This window comes from Diachasma alloeum, unplaced genomic scaffold (genome assembly GCF_001412515.2).
Source record: "Diachasma alloeum isolate Michigan unplaced genomic scaffold, Dall2.0 Dall_scaffold_00184, whole genome shotgun sequence".
In the NCBI taxonomy this organism is placed as follows: domain Eukaryota; kingdom Metazoa; phylum Arthropoda; class Insecta; order Hymenoptera; family Braconidae; genus Diachasma; species Diachasma alloeum.
In genome coordinates, this window is record NW_021680350.1 from 2,096,545 (window position 1) to 2,115,709 (window position 19,165).

Genomic DNA, 19,165 nt, shown 5'->3' on the forward strand with positions numbered 1-19,165 from the left:
GATTTAGTGTTCTACAGCGGATTCAACGTTGACCGATAAGACTAGAAAAAAAAGGACAAAAATCACGTCGAAAGTTCGTAGAATGAAAATTGTGACCATGTTTTTTTTCCAATAAAATAACTCCGAGGTGAAATATGCCGTTTCAATGGTTTTCCATAGTTAAATTTCAAATAAATCAACCCGTAATTTATTTATTCACATATTTAGCCACCATCACGATTAGATTTCGTCACGCCCGACAAATTGAAATTTTCTAATTGTTCAATTTCCTCACCAGATATGCTCTGTTGAAGATTTTTGTCTGCAAACTTCAGGGTCATCCTCCAAGTGGGGATGCGTAAATATATTCTCCAACAGACTATAATAAAAAAAACACACACACATGTTTCCAAAAACATGTCAGTATGATTCTGGGGCTCATGAAACATCAACAAATCATGAAAATTCCACTTTTGATTTTCGGGGTAATTAAAATAACTTCCTCCCTTAGGATCGAGCAGTTAATATTAGGTGCACAAATTAGTTCGATGCTTTTTTAAATCAAATTAAAATTTGATTTATTAAGTGAAATATACATAACTAATACTCGAAGTAATCGCTGTTGCTTTCTATTACTCTAGCTCATCTTTCGGGTAGCTGACGAATTTCATCGTGATAAAGTCACCAATGCAATTTCAGACCTCGTCAAGCGTTTTAAAGTGTTCATCAGCCAAATGATTTTGTAGCGGTTGAAAGACGAAAATCTGAAGGAGCAAAATCTGGTGAATAAGCCGCGTGAGGTAGAATTTCCCGACCCAAACCATAGATAACATCCAGAGTCCTTTTTGAGACATGTGGTCGAGCATTGTTCTGATGTAGAATCGCTTGCCGATTTCCACCGCCAGTATCAGATTTTTTTTGCTCTAATGCATCACTTAAACAAATAAGCTGTTGCTGATAAATATCCGCGGTAACAGTTAATCGAAGATCTAACAACAATACGTCATAATGCACCACATCCTTCATATCCCACCAGATACACAGCATAACTTCCTTTGTATAAATATTGGGCTTTGGGGTTGATGTTGACTATTTTCCTGGATCCACCCACGATTTTTTTCGTTTAGGGTTATCATATAATATACACTTTTCATCACCGTTAACAATCTTGTACAGAAAATTATTTTTTTTAACGGGTTAACAAAGAAATTGCCGGATCGAATCTTCGCGCCTTCATCTCCGGACTTAAACTGTGCGGGACCAATCTACCCGCTTTTTGAATTTTGTCAAGTTGATATAAACAGTAAGATATGCATTGCTGGGTGACACCGAGTTATGAAGCAAGTTCTTCTTGAGTTTGTGCAGAATTTTCCTTCAAAAGTTACTCGAGATGAGGCATGTTGTCGAACTTTTGAGGTTGGCCCGGACTTTCTTTATCCGAAAAATCAAAATCTCCATCCCGAAATCTTTGATACCACTGTGACGAAGTGAGTTCGTTTGTGTCCTCGATTGGACGTGTGGGGGTAAACAATAAGAATTAATGATTATCGATGCTCATATATACCGGTCGCTAGAGTAGAGGTTATCAATAATATTTCGAATGAGTGGGTTCCGAGTGACAACGAGGAGTCCTGACTCACTTCACCATCACTGAGAAGTCATCCGGCACCGGAGAGAAGCATCATCAGCCTGAGAGAAAATAGATCACGACGATCAGAAGCCGTAAAGAGGAGCAAAACCTCACAGTTACCCTTCCGCACTCGAGTCCCAAACACTTGGCATTACCGGAGGAATTTGGATCTCCCGCTAGCCCAAAAAATACTACTAGGGCGCAGCACACGACGGGCCCACCCAGCCTAACAGGTAACATGAACACACACCTCGACGTCATTCTAGTATTAGTAATCCGTGAAACTCAACCACGGGAGACTCCATCACTCCGGAAAGACGCCAGAGACCACCTGACACCGGAGATAAATAACAGAGAAAATAGACGGCGCCACAGACCAGGGGGCCTATTCTCGAAATATTTCCGTGCACGGAAGTGGCTTCGTAGACGAATTGCGTATTGGGAACAGGAAATATCGTTGAGGGCGCTGTTTTTTGCCAATATGGCCGTCAAAGAGGTATACACACACGCGCTCACACAAGCCCCCATTTGCTTGAGTATCGTAGATATGCACCCTTAACGCAGACATTCATAGAGGGCATCTTGTTATTAAGCGTCCCCAATAGGAATCATATAAGCGTTCCGTCAACATAGTCGATTCCGCGCACGGAAATATTTCGAGAATAGGCCCCCAGCACGTGGCCGGCGAATTATGCAAATAAGGCCAGGATTGGCTAATCATGCCAATTGAGAGCCAATATCAAGATCCGAGAGAAATAGAGCGAGTGGGCAGGAGATTGAAAGGGCAATGGTCATTTCCGCCTCTCTCTTTACTTCCATCTCTATTGTCAATCGCTTTGCATCGCTTTAAGTTTCTCTAATTTTCGTATCTATTGCGTGGGTCAAATTAAAAAGCTTTTCGTGCAAATTCGACAACGGAGGTGGGAACAAGGTGCTCCGGACCTTATCAGGAGGTTTTTGAGGCGACTGAGGGCAATTTCGAGGCGAAATACAGGCGGCAAATATCCAGGCGAATCTCCTGGCGAATATTCTATTCATCGAGCGAACACGTGGCGAGGGACGGAGTCGAGGCGTAATATTGGGTCAGGACGAGTGATTAGAGTGAGTGTGCACATTTAAAATATTGTCATTGGTGCGACGGGGTCGTTAGCGAGTACGAGAACATTTTAGAGCTCATTGAAGCGCCTGTCAGCTTCCCTGGCAGTAGGAATCTCATTGCGAACGGAGACTATCGACTCCATCTTGATAAAACCGCGTGGCCGTAGAGTCGGTGCTTACCGGAGCGAAATACAATAATTTATTGTAAGCGTTACGAGCGTCTGAGCTACAGATAATATTGCGATATTATTAATTGGAATTATTATTTTATTTTCGTTTCCTTTGTATCGTTGTTCGTTGGAGGCGCAACGGAGAGAGAGGACGTATCTCGGCTAGTATTGCGGGTAAGAAGCGTTGTGGAAGCACAGGTAGTGTCTACGGATCTGCTCACCTTATATTTATCCTTGGGGAATTAATAAATGCACAACTGAGCCTCTTCGGTGTTTCCCCGGATAGCAATTCAACAGATATCTTTGCTTCCTAATTCTTTTGGATTTTATCGAGTAGGGTGGACTGGAGTTTCCGGCATTTTGTAAGATTATTATTATTTTTGATAATTTTTCTTTCTTTCATTTTTCTTATTGAACGATAGCCTTAATTCATTCCTATTATTATTATTTTGGGTGACGACCCGCCAGTAGCAAAATCATTTATTTTTCTGTTTATAAAATTAGTTAAGTTCCCTTTTTTAGAATATAGACTGTTCAGTATTTCGATAATCTTTCTATTTACTGAATAATATCCTCTCCAGACTCGCTGTTTGAAGATGGTGGCGTGAGGTGGGCATGAGCCCAACGGGAGGAGAAAAATTCCTAATTTCGGGGTAAAAGAGGAAGTAATAATTGAAAGAAGTGGTTAAGGAGAGGCTATTATTGGTAGTGATAGTGAAAATGAAATGTTTTCCCGAAAAATCATGAGAAGTGGAGAGATAGAAGAGGAAAAAGTGGCAATTGGATAAGCAAGGTTAGGTTGAACAGCATGACCATGAGGCAAAAGCGACACAGAACAGAGAGTCGAACAACGCAACAGAAACATATAGAAAGATAATCCAATAGAAGCGCAAGTCATCGGAGAGAAATAACGAGGGATGAAAGACGGAGGCAGAAGATATAAGGCAGAGTGTGAATTACAGAAAATTATCAACAATAAGTGACAGTTGATGGAAGGAAGACCAAGCGTAGTGGCTAGGAAATGGACACAGAGAGGCGGCATTGCGAAAGCAGTGGGAGAAGGATGCAGATGTGGAAGAGGGACAGAAATGGAATAGAGGCTGAACACGCATACACAGAGGCTACGACCAGAAAGAAAAAATCGCCTCCACTATAAATGAAGAGGAAAGTGAGAGCTAGAGGAAGTGGTGGCTGTGATGGATAGTTCTGCCACGAGAATAAATGCAAATTTTTGAAGAATTTGGCAGTTATAAAAGCATTACTGGCGACAACTTTTGGTCAGTGAGGGAGGCTTGGAAACAGCGAGCGGAGTAGCGTGGAAGGGGCTAAAGAGAAGCAAAGGCACGAGAGTGACGTCGGAAGACATGGGCGATGCAGAGGGAGCCGAATCAGTGGCAGGATGGGACATCGGAAACGGACACGTCTGCAACATTTGTCATTGTTGCCAATTCGCGAAAATTTTCTTAAATTTCGTCGCGATGTCTTAAAAATGTTTCTTAATATACATGATTCATTTATTAAGTGCTTTCTTACTCGCGAATCGCGGGGAGGGGAGTGACGATGGCATAGTTCCGCACTGTTTTCTGGCAATATCTGTTTGTCTTATATATTAGGTGTTCTGTATGTTAGCTGCATTTAGGTTAATACCTAAAACAATTTTTGGTATTTTGTATTTATCTATTCATGTTATTATTGTGTTGAGGAGAGGCTTGTGTAGGTGTAAAACAGTAATTGTAGCACCAATGAAATAAAATTCTATTCTATTCCTCTCCTCTAAAGATATAGAGTAAATAAATTAGATCAAGCACGAGCACACCGGACAACAAATAGGTAACGGTGTACATTGCACTGTTTACGAATTATTTCCTTTATCATTGGGGATCATCTCGAGTTTACTGCAGTAACCGGAATAAATATATTTTGAATATTCGAGAGATTAAAGAATTTACGTCGATTGTCACTTGGTGTCTCAACACGCACCTTTTCACATTGCCTGATATTTTAGAAATACCAGACAATGTCACAACACGCAACCTACCTATTCGCTTCAGCGAAACGAGTCAACGGAGACTCTTGAGTTTGAGTTTGATAGTTTCGCAGATTAAATTAGATTTTTAGTTGGAATCTTTTTGAGGGGTCAGATTTTCAGTTCATTGTGACAACCACCAACCTACCTCACGGCTATTAAGCCTTCAAATTAAATTATCAGGAAATTCTCTCGTCTTTTAGAGAATATCTTTCAGAGAAGATCGTGAACATCCTCGAGAGTTATTGTTCATTTTCACACCACTTTTTACATGTTGCGTGTGTGTTACAGCATTCACCCCCAATGCAGCACAAATCATTTCTGTTGCTTTGGCGGCACTTTTCTTCAATTGAAATGCAAAAAGAATGCAGTATCTGAAATGTTGTTTATCGACAGCAATCCTGTTCACCACTGTTTTTTGAACTTAACTGATTTATTTAGATGAAATACATGGTGTTATAAAGACTCAGTGATACCCATTTACAAAATTAAAAATGATCAGAATTTACTTAAATTTGCAAAGGAAATATCACGCAAGATTTATTAAGGCATCGAATGAATTTGTATACCTAATAATAATAAGAATGATAAAACTGAATTATAATAGTCTTATAATAGTCTGCGAAATCACTTATATTTTGTTGATTCAGTGGAAATTAAAGGTCTGATTGCAAGTTAAAGACCGTATCCCATGATATTGATAATCCTAGAACGCTCTTCATCGTCATTCTAGGGTTATGAATGTCATAGAATATGAGATGGGGAAAGGATGGAAAGGTAAAGAAATATTAGCAGCCATGAGACATTCAATAATGCCTGACTTTATTCGTGGACACATTCATGTCACCTGTAAGAGGATTGAAAAGCTTTAACCCATTCAACGACAAAGCGTTTTCCCACGTTTCGTAATTTTGTAGTAGTGTGCGTATGCTGCCGTGTTGCTCCTACACGGAGAGAAAAATATATGACAATCCCGTGCGAATCCCTTTAAAAATAAGTGTGCTATAGATTAGCCGTGAAACCGACTAGGGGTCACCAAAAGTTCGAATGATTCACTCAAAAATTAGAAAATAGCACTTTAATTTTTTTTAACATCTTATACTACTTTCCCGTGGGATTCCCTTAAAAATTGGGGGGGTGNTAATTAATCCCATCCCACCACCCACTCGCGGCGCATCCTCAGACCTTTCTGACCCTTCCCAAAAATGGTTGGGCCAGAACCCGTCCTACACATCTACTTGTGGGGGTTCCACATCACAATTTATTAGTGACTATTGTTTGGTCCCATGAGTTGATGAATAGTACAATAATTTGTGCTAGAATGTTCTCTCCATGTATTGCGCACTAATACGCTCCACTTACGCGGAGCCTTATTTTTCACCGGGAGATATAATATACAGGGTTTCCCACGACTGATCCTTTTCCTTTGAGGGTATTGAAGAGGATGTTTTTTGAAGTGGAGAGTTCTCCTTCCACTTTTGGATCTAAGTACTTTTTTTTGTTCGTCCTTTTTTTCTTTTGGTCTGTTACTACTGACTAGTGCGTAAAGATCCAATTTTTCGCACGCACGTGTAACACATCCCATTTTTGTGATACCTGCCGAGTTCAATATTCGCAACAGTAGTAGGGGTAAAGTGTTACGCACGCCGTGCGGAAAACAACCGTATTACGCACGCCGTGCGGAAAACAACCGTATTATGCACACTAAACCGTTTTGAAAAGTGAACTTTTCAGGCAGGTATCACAAACAATTTTCATCACGCTGTGTGTAAAGTGACATTTTACGCACGCTCCGCGTGCGCAAAACTCCACTTCCCACACATTGTGATGAAAAATAGGGTTCGATACTCGCGGGAAAAGTGTTTTTAGATTCGTGGGATTATATCACTCGCCTTCGGCTCGTACTATAAACCTCCCACGAGCCCAAAAACACTTTCCCGCAATCGTATCGAAATATACTATTTTCTTTTATTTCTTTTCAGTACGTGTGATGCCCACAGATGCGACCATCTACGGCTGCACTCCCCCTTCTTGCCCTTCTGCGCCCAAAATCATTTTCCAAAAAGCAGGAAAAAAAATGCTCAGATTCAATAGTGGAAGGGGAACTTTCCACTTCAAAACGCACCCTCTTCAATAAGCTCGAAGGAACAGGATCGGTCGTGGGACACCCTGTATAGACGAATGAAGCGTTGGACTCCGTCTCATTTCCACGACATAATGCGATCCTCCTCTTTTCGCCCAACCTCCTCTTACCCATTCATCCCCCTCCCACCGGTGGAAAACGGCCCACGTAGACGATTGTAGACGTTTGTCGTTCAATGGGATATACACATGACAATTATCCCATTAACAAAATGAAAACGACCAAATTATGTAGAAAATTGCATTCTGCATTGTTACCGCATCACACACACTTTTGCACCTGCTACACCTTACATCAATTTTTGTAGAATTAATTAAATGAGAGGTTCCTGAATAAACAAGACCGTAACGAATTTTCTAGACATACATAGTCTGACAGACTGATTTCGACTTATCTCTGGTATTTATCAAATTTCATTGGTATGATTACTTAAGTAATTTGGCAATGCCCCCTACGATGAAAATTATTTCGTCTTATTAATTTTCATTGAAGAGCATTTTTTCTAAATCCTCGACAGAGTTTAGGAACTCCAATTTTTCTTTGTTTGGCTTATTTCAACTAATTATCTCTTCTTTCTCTTTATTCCTGGGGCTGTGCTTCACTCGATTTTAGTCGTGTACTTGGTTGAATCGTAAACTCTGAAAAAATTGGTTGAATCTTTAAATTCTTTTCATGAAGAAAAGCCTTATCATTTCTATTTGTTAAAGAAAGTGATTTGTGATCAGAAGGAATGAAGGCATGAATCGTTTGAACTTCACGTGAGCTTGAAAATAGCCTGTGCAAGTAGGGGAATTTTCGTTAAAAATTCAGGTTGACGGTAAATAATTTCTGTTATATCTCTTAAAATAGTTGAGGGAAGAGGAGTGATGAGCTGAGTTTTTCGATGAAAATTTTGTTAACTTACCGACAAGGTCGTTCCCAAAACGGGAGAAAATAATCGCATTCATGTCTCCACTTTTTCCCTCACAAGCTTGTTCATGAGTGAAACTGTGCCATGGCAGAGTGATAAAAAACTGTTAGCTCCGTTCAATACTGCGCAATGTTTTATTTTCTTTAAATCTTGCCTTTTTATGTTACAATCTATATGTAGCTGTCATATTTCAAGTATAAATGATGACTTCCATTAGTTACAGTGTATATACAAATCTTTTTTTCATAAAATTCTGTTCACAATTGCAGTTCTGGGACCAGGAATTAATTACGATAACAATAACAACTTACAACAAACATACAAATTTATAAGAAAAATGAAAATGCTATAGTATCTTCTGATAAATCAGGTACTAGCAGCTAATGGTCATTTTATTATTGAACGGTGTAAATTCAATATTAATTGAAGAATTGTAGTTATACATGTTATTTTATGTATCAAAAATGTGGAGTTCGCGTAAAGCAATGAAATCAAACTTATTTTCCATCAAGTTATACTGGTGTAAAATTCACCTCATAATTAAATAATTTTCTAATCCTGATTAGTGGTAATTTAGCTAATCAATTTTGCAAAGAATCACACGTGGGAATGATAGTAATGTAAGACTAATAGAATTAACAAACTGAAAACAAAAGGCAGAACGGTTAAGCAGACATTTCTGATGCAGAAAATGAATTTTTCTTCAATTATTAAACTTGAACATGGGGTATTCCATGTGAACTCACCCAGGTCAAAACCCTCACCATCGCCAATAATATTGCCGATTTTTCCTGTGGTTGTATATGGAAAAATATGACTTCTCAAATTTTTTCAGATTTTTTGAGGCATCCTGTGGACAGCCATGTTTTTTTGCAAGTTTTATTTTTAAATGCCTGTAACTTCCATAAAAATCAACCGATTTGAGTTTTTTTTTTACAAAATGTGCGTCTTCGAACACACTTTCCATATAAAAATATGCCAATTTTTTTCAATTCGTTCTTCCATCGATTTCGTCAGAAATAACTCGAAAAACTTCAAAAAACGAGTCGTTTCCAAAGTTGGACCCTTTTTATATTTTTCAAAAAATTTCATTGACTATATTGAACCAAAACAAAATTTTTCACCAAAGGCCAACGTGGGCTTCCCATTTCGTGGCTGTCATTTCCAATTTGAATAGATGAATCTGGGATCAAAAATTTCAAAATTCTTCTCAAATTTGAACACAGAAGCATTATTTGAATTTACCGCCTGAAGAATCACTGCATTATATACGAATCTGGAACAATTTGATTATTTTTTGAAAATTCGTTAACAATAAATCTTTCCGAGTGGTCTGTCCTAATAGAGATCCCACTTTGGCCTTTGGTGAAAATTTTTATTTTGGTCCAATATATTCACTGAAATTTTTTGAAAAATATAAAAAGGGTCCAACTTTGAAAACGACTCGTTTTTTGAAATTTTTTGAGGTTTTTCTGTGGAAATCGATGGAAGAACGAATTGAAAAAAATTGGTATATTTTTATATGGAAAGTGTGTTCGGAGACGCACACTTCGTAAAAAAACCCAAATCGGTTGATTTTTACGGAAGTTACAGGCATTTGAAGATAAAACTTGCAAAAAAACATGGCTGCCCACAGGATGCCTCAAAAAATCTGAAAAAATTGGGGAAGTCATATTTTTCCATGTACAACCACAGGAAAAATCGGCAATATGATTGGCGATGGTGAGGGTTTTGACCTGGGTGAGTTCACATGGAATACCCCACATGCTTTTCAAATCAATGAAAATGAAAGTTGACGGATTTTCATAGTGAAACGATGAAACTTCCTTATCCCTGATGGAGTGATTCTAACAGCCAAAAAAGGAATTCCTTCTACTAAAATGGCCTAAATCTCCTTTTTTCTCAGATATTTTTTTCAATGAAATATATTAAGTTTTTGGGATTATCCCACTTTATCATTTTATAATGCAAACTAATGGAGAGATTTCTTTAGAAAAGTTAGTTGGAGTCCCTGGTAATTGATTCCAGTTTGTGTGAGTGAAAGGTGATACAGTGGGGTGCTCCTTGTCTCAGTTTAACTGCTTACTTACTCGAGACCAAATGCCCAATTGATACCTTGAACTAGTAACAATATTAGTGGCTGCCAGGCCACTAACCATCGAATCCAGTCGAGTAATTGACCGAATAACACATGTGGTCGTTCCCATCTTCAATCCAATGTTAAGGAAAAGATGATTTTTTTTTTGGACGGCTGAGAAACATGGAAGAATATTCATAAGAAATTGATCGGCCTTGCGGTAGACGAGAATTCATTGGATCAAATTAAAAATGAAACAATTTTTTATTTCTTTAATGAAGAATACAGATTTCATTAGATATGAAATTCAATGATTGAAAATTCATCAGACATAAATAGATGAATTTTGTATTCTACACAGAGAAATAAACGAATTTGGTTATTGTCGTGATGAGGACTTCAAAATCTGAAGGTAATCCTATCCTTTCTGATTTGATGACTTTTCTTTGACAGCGAGGCCACTCACCTCTTTATAATCCGTCCATACGGTCACTAGTCAACATTGAACTCTTTTAAGCGTAGTAGGACGCTCCAGTGGGGACATCGGTATTCCACTTTGACATCCGTGGAAGACAGTGGAAATATTGAAATTTAGTTTAGGGGGTTAAGAATTGAAAAATACTAGGAGAGAGTGGAACATAATGAAACAGTGGGGCAAAATGAAACAGTCAAAAAACAATTGTTTGATACAATTCAAGCAAAACCAAAATTTTTTTATTAAATATTTTTTTTTATTAATTTCTTTTTATTTTTGGGAATACTGTTAAGAACAATAATTTTCCATTCAGTAGAACGGACGAAGAATTTGTCAATGAATTAATTGAAAAGAAAATTGAAACAGCAAAATCCAAACTTCAGAGCAAGGCCCAGGAAATCCAGAGGGAGAAAAAGGAAAATGTGATGCTGAATTTCAACCGAATGAAAAATGAAAAGTTGAATCGGCCTAATCTAATCAATTGAATTAACTAAGATGAATAGAAAATTATTGTTCTCATCAGTACTCCCAATAATAAAAAAATATTTTAATAAAAATGTTAATAAAAAAAAATTTGTTTGCTTAAATTACGCCAAATAATCGTTTTTCGGTTATTTAATTTGTAAGGGATTTTTGCCGTGTACTTCACCAGCAGAGATTCCAAACTACTTTGACATCTTCTCTATCGCTCAATTGTTGTGCGCCAGCTGCATTTTCACGGAAAATCCAACGGTAAACCGGCCTCAGAGGATAACTCATCTACCCTGAGGACTTCTCGTGGCGGGACTAACTATGCCGAGCCAGCATCAGCGTAATACGGTAGAGCACTGATCTCTATACTAACTGGATAGACTATCCTTACGGGCCGAGTACGCTGGAAACTGAGGGCCTTGAATAGTTCGCCAGCGCCTCCCTTGTATGGCCTCGGAACTACAGGATGCCTTAATGCGCTTGCGCGACTGGAATGCTAGATAGTGGGGATGGTTATCTGACTGTGTCATTTTTCCGGTCCCATAACCCCCAAATATCTGTAATTTCGGTGACTGTCAATCAACAGCGAATACCTGGGCATTACCTGTCGACGAATGTCTTTAGGAAGAGTTCAATTGTCAGTGAGGTTACGAAATAATTCATTCCTTCCATTCTGTAAACTTTTACAAAAATGGTTCGGTGTGAATACTGCAAAAAAGATCCACCAAATCGAAAGAATTGTCTTTCCGTAAGTTTCAGAATTTGTATCAGTGAAATGTGTAATGCAACTATAAGTAGATATTGCAGGAGGTAATGTATATGAAACATAGGCTCCAATCATAATAAATAGAAAGAGTAAATATGAATTGCATTCGACAATACAAGGCAATAATTTAGAGATATGAGAAGTTCACTAACGGTGATAAAATAATAAAACTGGCAGTGATATAGCTCGCACAGTCTGTTGAATAATATCTTTGTTGTATTGTATTAGTCCTTGAAATTATGAAAAATAATTTTAATAAATATCACGTATTATTTTCGATTGCAGAAAAAGATAGAATTATTTCAATTAGATTTTTTTATTTTATTTTATTATATTTCAATTAAATCTGCATCGAATTGTCCTTATAATTCCGCCCATGCTATTTCACTGATCAAAATCGAGCTTCTATTATCTTTTTGTTTCATCCTCTCCTGTAACGATAATGTCACCTCATTGCACCACACAATATCTATTTTAAAAAGAGGATGTATTTTCATGTAAGAATTTGTCGGAAGATGAATGGTTTTCCCACTTTCTGTGGTTATTCCCCCCGACAATCGTCCCAGTTATCATTTCAATTGACGACAATGAAAATCCTCCCTTCAAATCTTGATTTTGTATAATATAACATCAGAAAAATGACCATTCAATTTTCCAACTTTACCAGGTCAATACCCACCCCCCACTATGCGACTACGGTCGCGCAAACGCACTAACGGCGCGCTTCGTTTCTAGGCCATACAATGGAGGCGCTGGGTGAACGTCCAACTTGGGCCATCAGTGTCTTACAGCCAGGGTTGGGCAAGTAAATTACCTTAGGTAAATTAGATGGTTTTTGACCGGTCATAAAGTAGGTAAATTACCCGGGCGAGTTGTCGGCTTTTTGACCTGTCAAAAACCTATGTGGCACCATCTATTAGCACCTTGGGGAACCGGGAGATTTGTACCGAGAATACCGCCTGTCAGAGTTACAAGGGTCAAAATTCGAAAAAATCATACCCACTGAGGTTATGCCTCAAGAGGGTCAATCGTCGCAAAGGTCATACCTCGCAAGGGTCAAACGTGACAATCATAACTTGCGAGCGTCAAATGATCATAAGCAACAACAAAGACCAAACGGAATAGTTTCAGATTATTTTTTCTTAATTCACGATCATTCCACCCTTGTCATTGTTCTGCCTACAGGAGAGGTAAGTTGAAAAATCACGAGAGTTAAAATTAAGACGCAGGCAACNACAAGTTTTTACGGAAATGACGCAACAAAAGTACATTTTTGTACTCAAAATCTCTGTCTTGGACCTCACTCGATCGCTCTTTTCTCATGAAAATAACCATCGGCTAAGAAAAATTTACAAAAAATCGGTTTTTGNAGAAGGCAGAACCCTTGCGATGTTTAACCTTCGCGAGGATAACCCTCGTGATCGTTTGATCTTAACGATTTCCGGCCGATGTGCCTCTCACTTTTGACCCTTGTGACTTTTTAGCTTAGCTTCCTTGTAAAGAGCTTTCCGACACTTTTTGACATTTTTGACGCCCCAGAGGTAAATTACCGGTATTTGACAATGTCACGTCATAAACTTCCATCTGCGAGATATGCCCAACCCTGCTTACAGGATAGTCTATACAGTTAGTATAGAGATCAGTGCGGTAGAGTGGGCGAGGTCCACCATACNCGGTTTTTGTACCATGACTTGGCAGATTCCTACAAATAAAATGGTGTCGGCCTTGCCCTGGTCCTTGCCGTTAAATAATTTGCAATTTTTTTTCGCATAAATAAGAAAAGTATGGGAACAGGAGTAATTCACTCGATCGATCTTCGTCTTTTCAGCCGAGAGATCTCGATAAAGCGTATCTTCCAGGAGACATTTCTCCATGTATCTTTCGCCGAGGATGTTTCCATTCCTCTGACGTATTTCTTTTCTCTCCAGAGTGGCTCAACTCTGGAGAAGTCGACCATTACCTGCGAATCCTTCTCACTCCTTGGAGCGCCGAACATTGAGAGGCACATGCGACACAGGTATCCGGAGACTTATTCTCAACCACCTGTGCCCACCCCAACTCAACCTCAATGCTCGGTAAAAACACTATCATCGCGGGCCAGCACCCAGATTACTCGTCGTGGGGGCACGTGCGATCGGGCCTCCAGGAGTCGGCCTAACTTGCGGCCCACGGATCCACGCCAACACCACTTCTTTCGTCACAACGTACCCCCANACGGGGAAAAAGTTTCATTGATTCTCATTGCATAGAATCCAAGAAAACTTGTTTTTGGTAAACGTCTTTTTGTGGGTTACCCCTTAAGGGGTAACGGAACCTGTCGCACGTAGAGGTTAGGGGTCCTCCCTATCGGTATTGCAGGTTCCCGTGGTTTTTTTGATTTTGTACGTGAAAAGTACAAAAGCCCATAAAATATAAATAAATGGATATAAATAAATAATAATGGTATGGAAACATTCTACATCATCTTCTGACTCATAAAAGTACTTTCCTCTTACAATTGGTGCCANATAATTCATTCCTTCCATTCTGTAAACTTTTACAAAAATGGTTCGGTGTGGATACTGCAAAAAAAGATCCACCAAATCGAAAGAATTGTCTTTCGATAAATTTCTGATTTTATATCAATGAAATGTGTAATGCAACTATAAGTAGATATTGCAGGAGGTAATGTATATGAAACATAGGCTCCAATCATAATAAAAAGAAAGAGTAAATATGAATTGCATTCGACAATGCAAGGCAATAATTTGGAGATATGAGAAGTTCACTAATAGTGATAAAATAATAAAACTGGCAGTGATATAGCTCGCACAGTTTGTTGAATAATGTCTTTGTTGTATTGTATTAGTCCTTGAAATTATGAAAAATAATTTTAATAAATACCACGTATTATTTTCGATTGCAGAAAAAGATGGAATTATTTCAATTCGATTTTTTAATTTAATTTTATTATATTTCAATTAGATCTGCATCGAATTGTCCTTATAATTCCGCCCATGCTATTTCACTGATCAAAATCGAGCTTCTATTATCTTTTTGTTTCATCCTCTCCTGTAACGATAATGTCACCTCATTGCACCACACAATATCTATTTTAAAAAGAGGATTTATATTCATGTAAGAATTTGTCGGAAGATGAATGGTTTTTCCACTTTGTGTTTATTCCCCCCGGCAATCGTCCCAGTTATGATTTCAATTGACGAGAATGAAAATTCTCCCTTCAAATCTTGATTTTGCATAATACAACATCAGAAAAATGACCATTCAATTTTCCAACTTTACCAGGGCACATTACCCACCCCCCACTATGCGACTACGGTCGCGCAAGCGCGCTAACGGTGCGCTTAGTTCCTAGGCCATACAATGGAGGCGCTGGGTGAACGTCCAACTTTAAGGTATGATACAGGCAGGTATTCTTAAGGGGTAACGAAACCCGTCGCACGTAGAGGTTAGGGGTCCCCCCTATCGGTATTGCAGGTTCCCGTGGTTTTTTTTATTTTGTATGTGAAAAGTACAAAAGTCCATAAAACATAAATAAATGGATATAAATAAATAATAATGGTATGGAAACATTCTACATCATCTTCTGACTCATAAAAGTACTTCCCTCTTACAATTGGTGCCCTGTAAAGGACATGTTACCTCCTGGATACCACCCAATCATCATAAACAAGTTTTTACGGAAATGACGCAACAAAAGTACGTTTTTCNCGAAAGAATTGTCTTTCGATAAATTTCTGATTTTATATCAATGAAATGTGTAATGCAACTATAAGTAGATATTGCAGGAGGTAATGTATATGAAACATAGGCTCCAATCATAATAAAAAGAAAGAGTAAATATGAATTGCATTCGACAATGCAAGGCAATAATTTGGAGATATGAGAAGTTCACTAATAGTGATAAAATAATAAAACTGGCAGTGATATAGCTCGCACAGTTTGTTGAATAATGTCTTTGTTGTATTGTATTAGTCCTTGAAATTATGAAAAATAATTTTAATAAATACCACGTATTATTTTCGATTGCAGAAAAAGATGGAATTATTTCAATTCGATTTTTTAATTTAATTTTATTATATTTCAATTAGATCTGCATCGAATTGTCCTTATAATTCCGCCCATGCTATTTCACTGATCAAAATCGAGCTTCTATTATCTTTTTGTTTCATCCTCTCCTGTAACGATAATGTCACCTCATTGCACCACACAATATCTATTTTAAAAAGAGGATTTATATTCATGTAAGAATTTGTCGGAAGATGAATGGTTTTTCCACTTTGTGTTTATTCCCCCCGGCAATCGTCCCAGTTATGATTTCAATTGACGAGAATGAAAATTCTCCCTTCAAATCTTGATTTTGCATAATACAACATCAGAAAAATGACCATTCAATTTTCCAACTTTACCAGGGCACATTACCCACCCCCCACTATGCGACTACGGTCGCGCAAGCGCGCTAACGGTGCGCTTAGTTCCTAGGCCATACAATGGAGGCGCTGGGTGAACGTCCAACTTTAAGGTATGATACAGGCAGGTATTCTTAAGGGGTAACGAAACCCGTCGCACGTAGAGGTTAGGGGTCCCCCCTATCGGTATTGCAGGTTCCCGTGGTTTTTTTTATTTTGTATGTGAAAAGTACAAAAGTCCATAAAACATAAATAAATGGATATAAATAAATAATAATGGTATGGAAACATTCTACATCATCTTCTGACTCATAAAAGTACTTCCCTCTTACAATTGGTGCCCTGTAAAGGACATGTTACCTCCTGGATACCACCCAATCATCATAAACAAGTTTTTACGGAAATGACGCAACAAAAGTACATTTTTGTACTCAAAATCTCTGTCTTGGACCTCACTCGATCGCTCTTTTCTCATGAAAATAGCCATCGGCTAAGAAAAATCTACAAAAAATCGGTTTTTCTACCATAACTTGGCAGATTTCTACAAATAAAATGGCGTCGGCCTTGCCTNTGTCCTTATAATTCCGCCCATGCTATTTCACTGATCAAAATCGAGCTTCTATTATCTTTTTGTTTCATCCTCTCCTGTAACGATAATGTCACCTCATTGCACCACACAATATCTATTTTAAAAAGAGGATTTATATTCATGTAAGAATTTGTCGGAAGATGAATGGTTTTTCCACTTTGTGTTTATTCCCCCCGGCAATCGTCCCAGTTATGATTTCAATTGACGAGAATGAAAATTCTCCCTTCAAATCTTGATTTTGCATAATACAACATCAGAAAAATGACCATTCAATTTTCCAACTTTACCAGGGCACATTACCCACCCCCCACTATGCGACTACGGTCGCGCAAGCGCGCTAACGGTGCGCTTAGTTCCTAGGCCATACAATGGAGGCGCTGGGTGAACGTCCAACTTTAAGGTATGATACAGGCAGGTATTCTTAAGGGGTAACGAAACCCGTCGCACGTAGAGGTTAGGGGTCCCCCCTATCGGTATTGCAGGTTCCCGTGGTTTTTTTTATTTTGTATGTGAAAAGTACAAAAGTCCATAAAACATAAATAAATGGATATAAATAAATAATAATGGTATGGAAACATTCTACATCATCTTCTGACTCATAAAAGTACTTCCCTCTTACAATTGGTGCCCTGTAAAGGACATGTTACCTCCTGGATACCACCCAATCATCATAAACAAGTTTTTACGGAAATGACGCAACAAAAGTACGTTTTTCTACTCAAAATCTCTGTCTTGGACCTCACTCGATCGCTCTTTTCTCATGAAAATAGCCATCGGCTAAGAAAAATCTACAAAAAATCGGTTTTTCTACCATAACTTGGCAGATTTCTACAAATAAAATGGCGTCGGCCTTGCCTTGGTCCTTGCCGTTGAATAATTTGCAATTTTTTTTTGCATAAATAAGAAAAGTATGAGAAGAGAGCGATGCGTTCCGCTATTTTCAATACAGGGAAAAAGTTTCATTGATTCTCATTGCATGGAATCCAAGAAAACTTATTTTTGGTAAACGTCTTTTTGTGGTCGGTTCCGTTACCCCTTAAGCCAGCAAACAGGGGACAAGTTCGCTTGAGCGCCTGAAGACGGCGTTCCAGTCGATTTCCTCTTTCCCTCATCTCTTTTACTACCCCACCAACCGCTATTGCTCGGCTGGTGGGAACGTTATGAAATGTGTATTTGAAGTGAAAATTACTGGAAAACCATGTGAAATTCCATTGTGTAAAATTTAAAAAAATAAAGAATATTGAAACATATTTTTACGTTTTACTATGTCTTATTCACCTATTTATTACCAGGCCGATTCTACCATAATTAATTATTTCTCCTCTATTTAGCGCTCAATGAAAAACCCTCGATCATTTGTCATCTATACATTCGCTGAGAGAATAGGGCTCAGTCGATGAACTCATGATGAGTTTTCATAGATATCCCGAAATCGAAGGGGACTCTTATTTTACTCATATGACCCGTATTTTACCCTCATAACTTAACGCGTCCAGGTACATCCAAATTAACATCTTCGAAATCTCATGAGATAAAGCCCATTCGATTTTCCTCCTAAGATTTTTAATCGTACTACTCTCTAATCATCATCAGATTGAAATTTTTTCATAATGAAAAAAAAAAACAAGAAAAAAAAAAGAAAAAAACCTTCGCGACCGAGATTTGAACTCCCGACGCCGAGAGCATATGCGAGTGGAAGGGGACGTTGTGCGCGTGAGGGGAAGAGACGGGCCAGCGCCGCGCACGGTGGCCAGTGGTACTTGTCCCCTGTGTTGGTGTGTCGGCGACATCAAACGTTAAGAATACCTCCCTGTATCATATCCAACTTGGACCACCAGTGTCTTACAGGATAGTCTATCCCAAAGAGGATAGACCTGAGTAGAGGCCCGAATCGGGGGGTTTGACTGACTCCAAAAATGTTAGTTGGTACCCCACGAGAAAGGCGGCGTCCCGGTCGAATTGTCGGTAAATGTGAGTCGGGTGCGTGAGTAACTCGGCAGTAGCAGTCCCGCTGTGACAGGGACAGGTTCAGAGGGGGACTTTTGTCCTCCTTGTACTCAATATTTATTTTATGTTTTTCAGTTGATTTATTCGCCGACTAATTAATATTAAGGGATGAAACAAAGACTGTTCAATGGACAATTAAATTCCCCATCAATCAACCCCCGTTTCATCCCTTAATCTCTGCAATAAAAAAATGAATATTGCGACGAAAGTCACGGCGCTATAAGAAACCTAATGTTTTCTCGGCGCAGAGTGACTCCCCAATAATTCGCCCGCTAATTAAAAAATCGTCTCTCCCCTCCTAATTAACATTAAGGAATGAAACCAATGCTGTTCGATGGAGAATTAAATTCCCCATCCTTCAACCCCCGTTTCATTCCTTAATCTCTGTAATAAAAAAATAAAAACTGCGACGAAA

General features: G+C 38.6%; 1 protein-coding gene across 1 annotated transcript in view; it reads right to left on the bottom strand.

Moving 5' to 3' along the window:
- Nucleotides 1-6,814: 6,814 nt before the first annotated feature.
- The window catches only part of LOC107047991 (RING finger protein 121), a 24,126-nt gene continuing 11,775 nt past the window's right edge, over nt 6,815-19,165 (bottom strand). Inside the window, exons 7-8 of the mRNA XM_015270935.2 lie at nt 10,047-10,163; nt 6,815-7,684 (exon numbers count right to left, since the gene is read on the bottom strand). Of these exons, the coding sequence (XP_015126421.1) occupies nt 7,645-7,684; nt 10,047-10,163 (157 nt within the window). The 3' untranslated portion in view covers nt 6,815-7,644. The remainder of the gene's footprint in view (nt 7,685-10,046; nt 10,164-19,165) is intronic.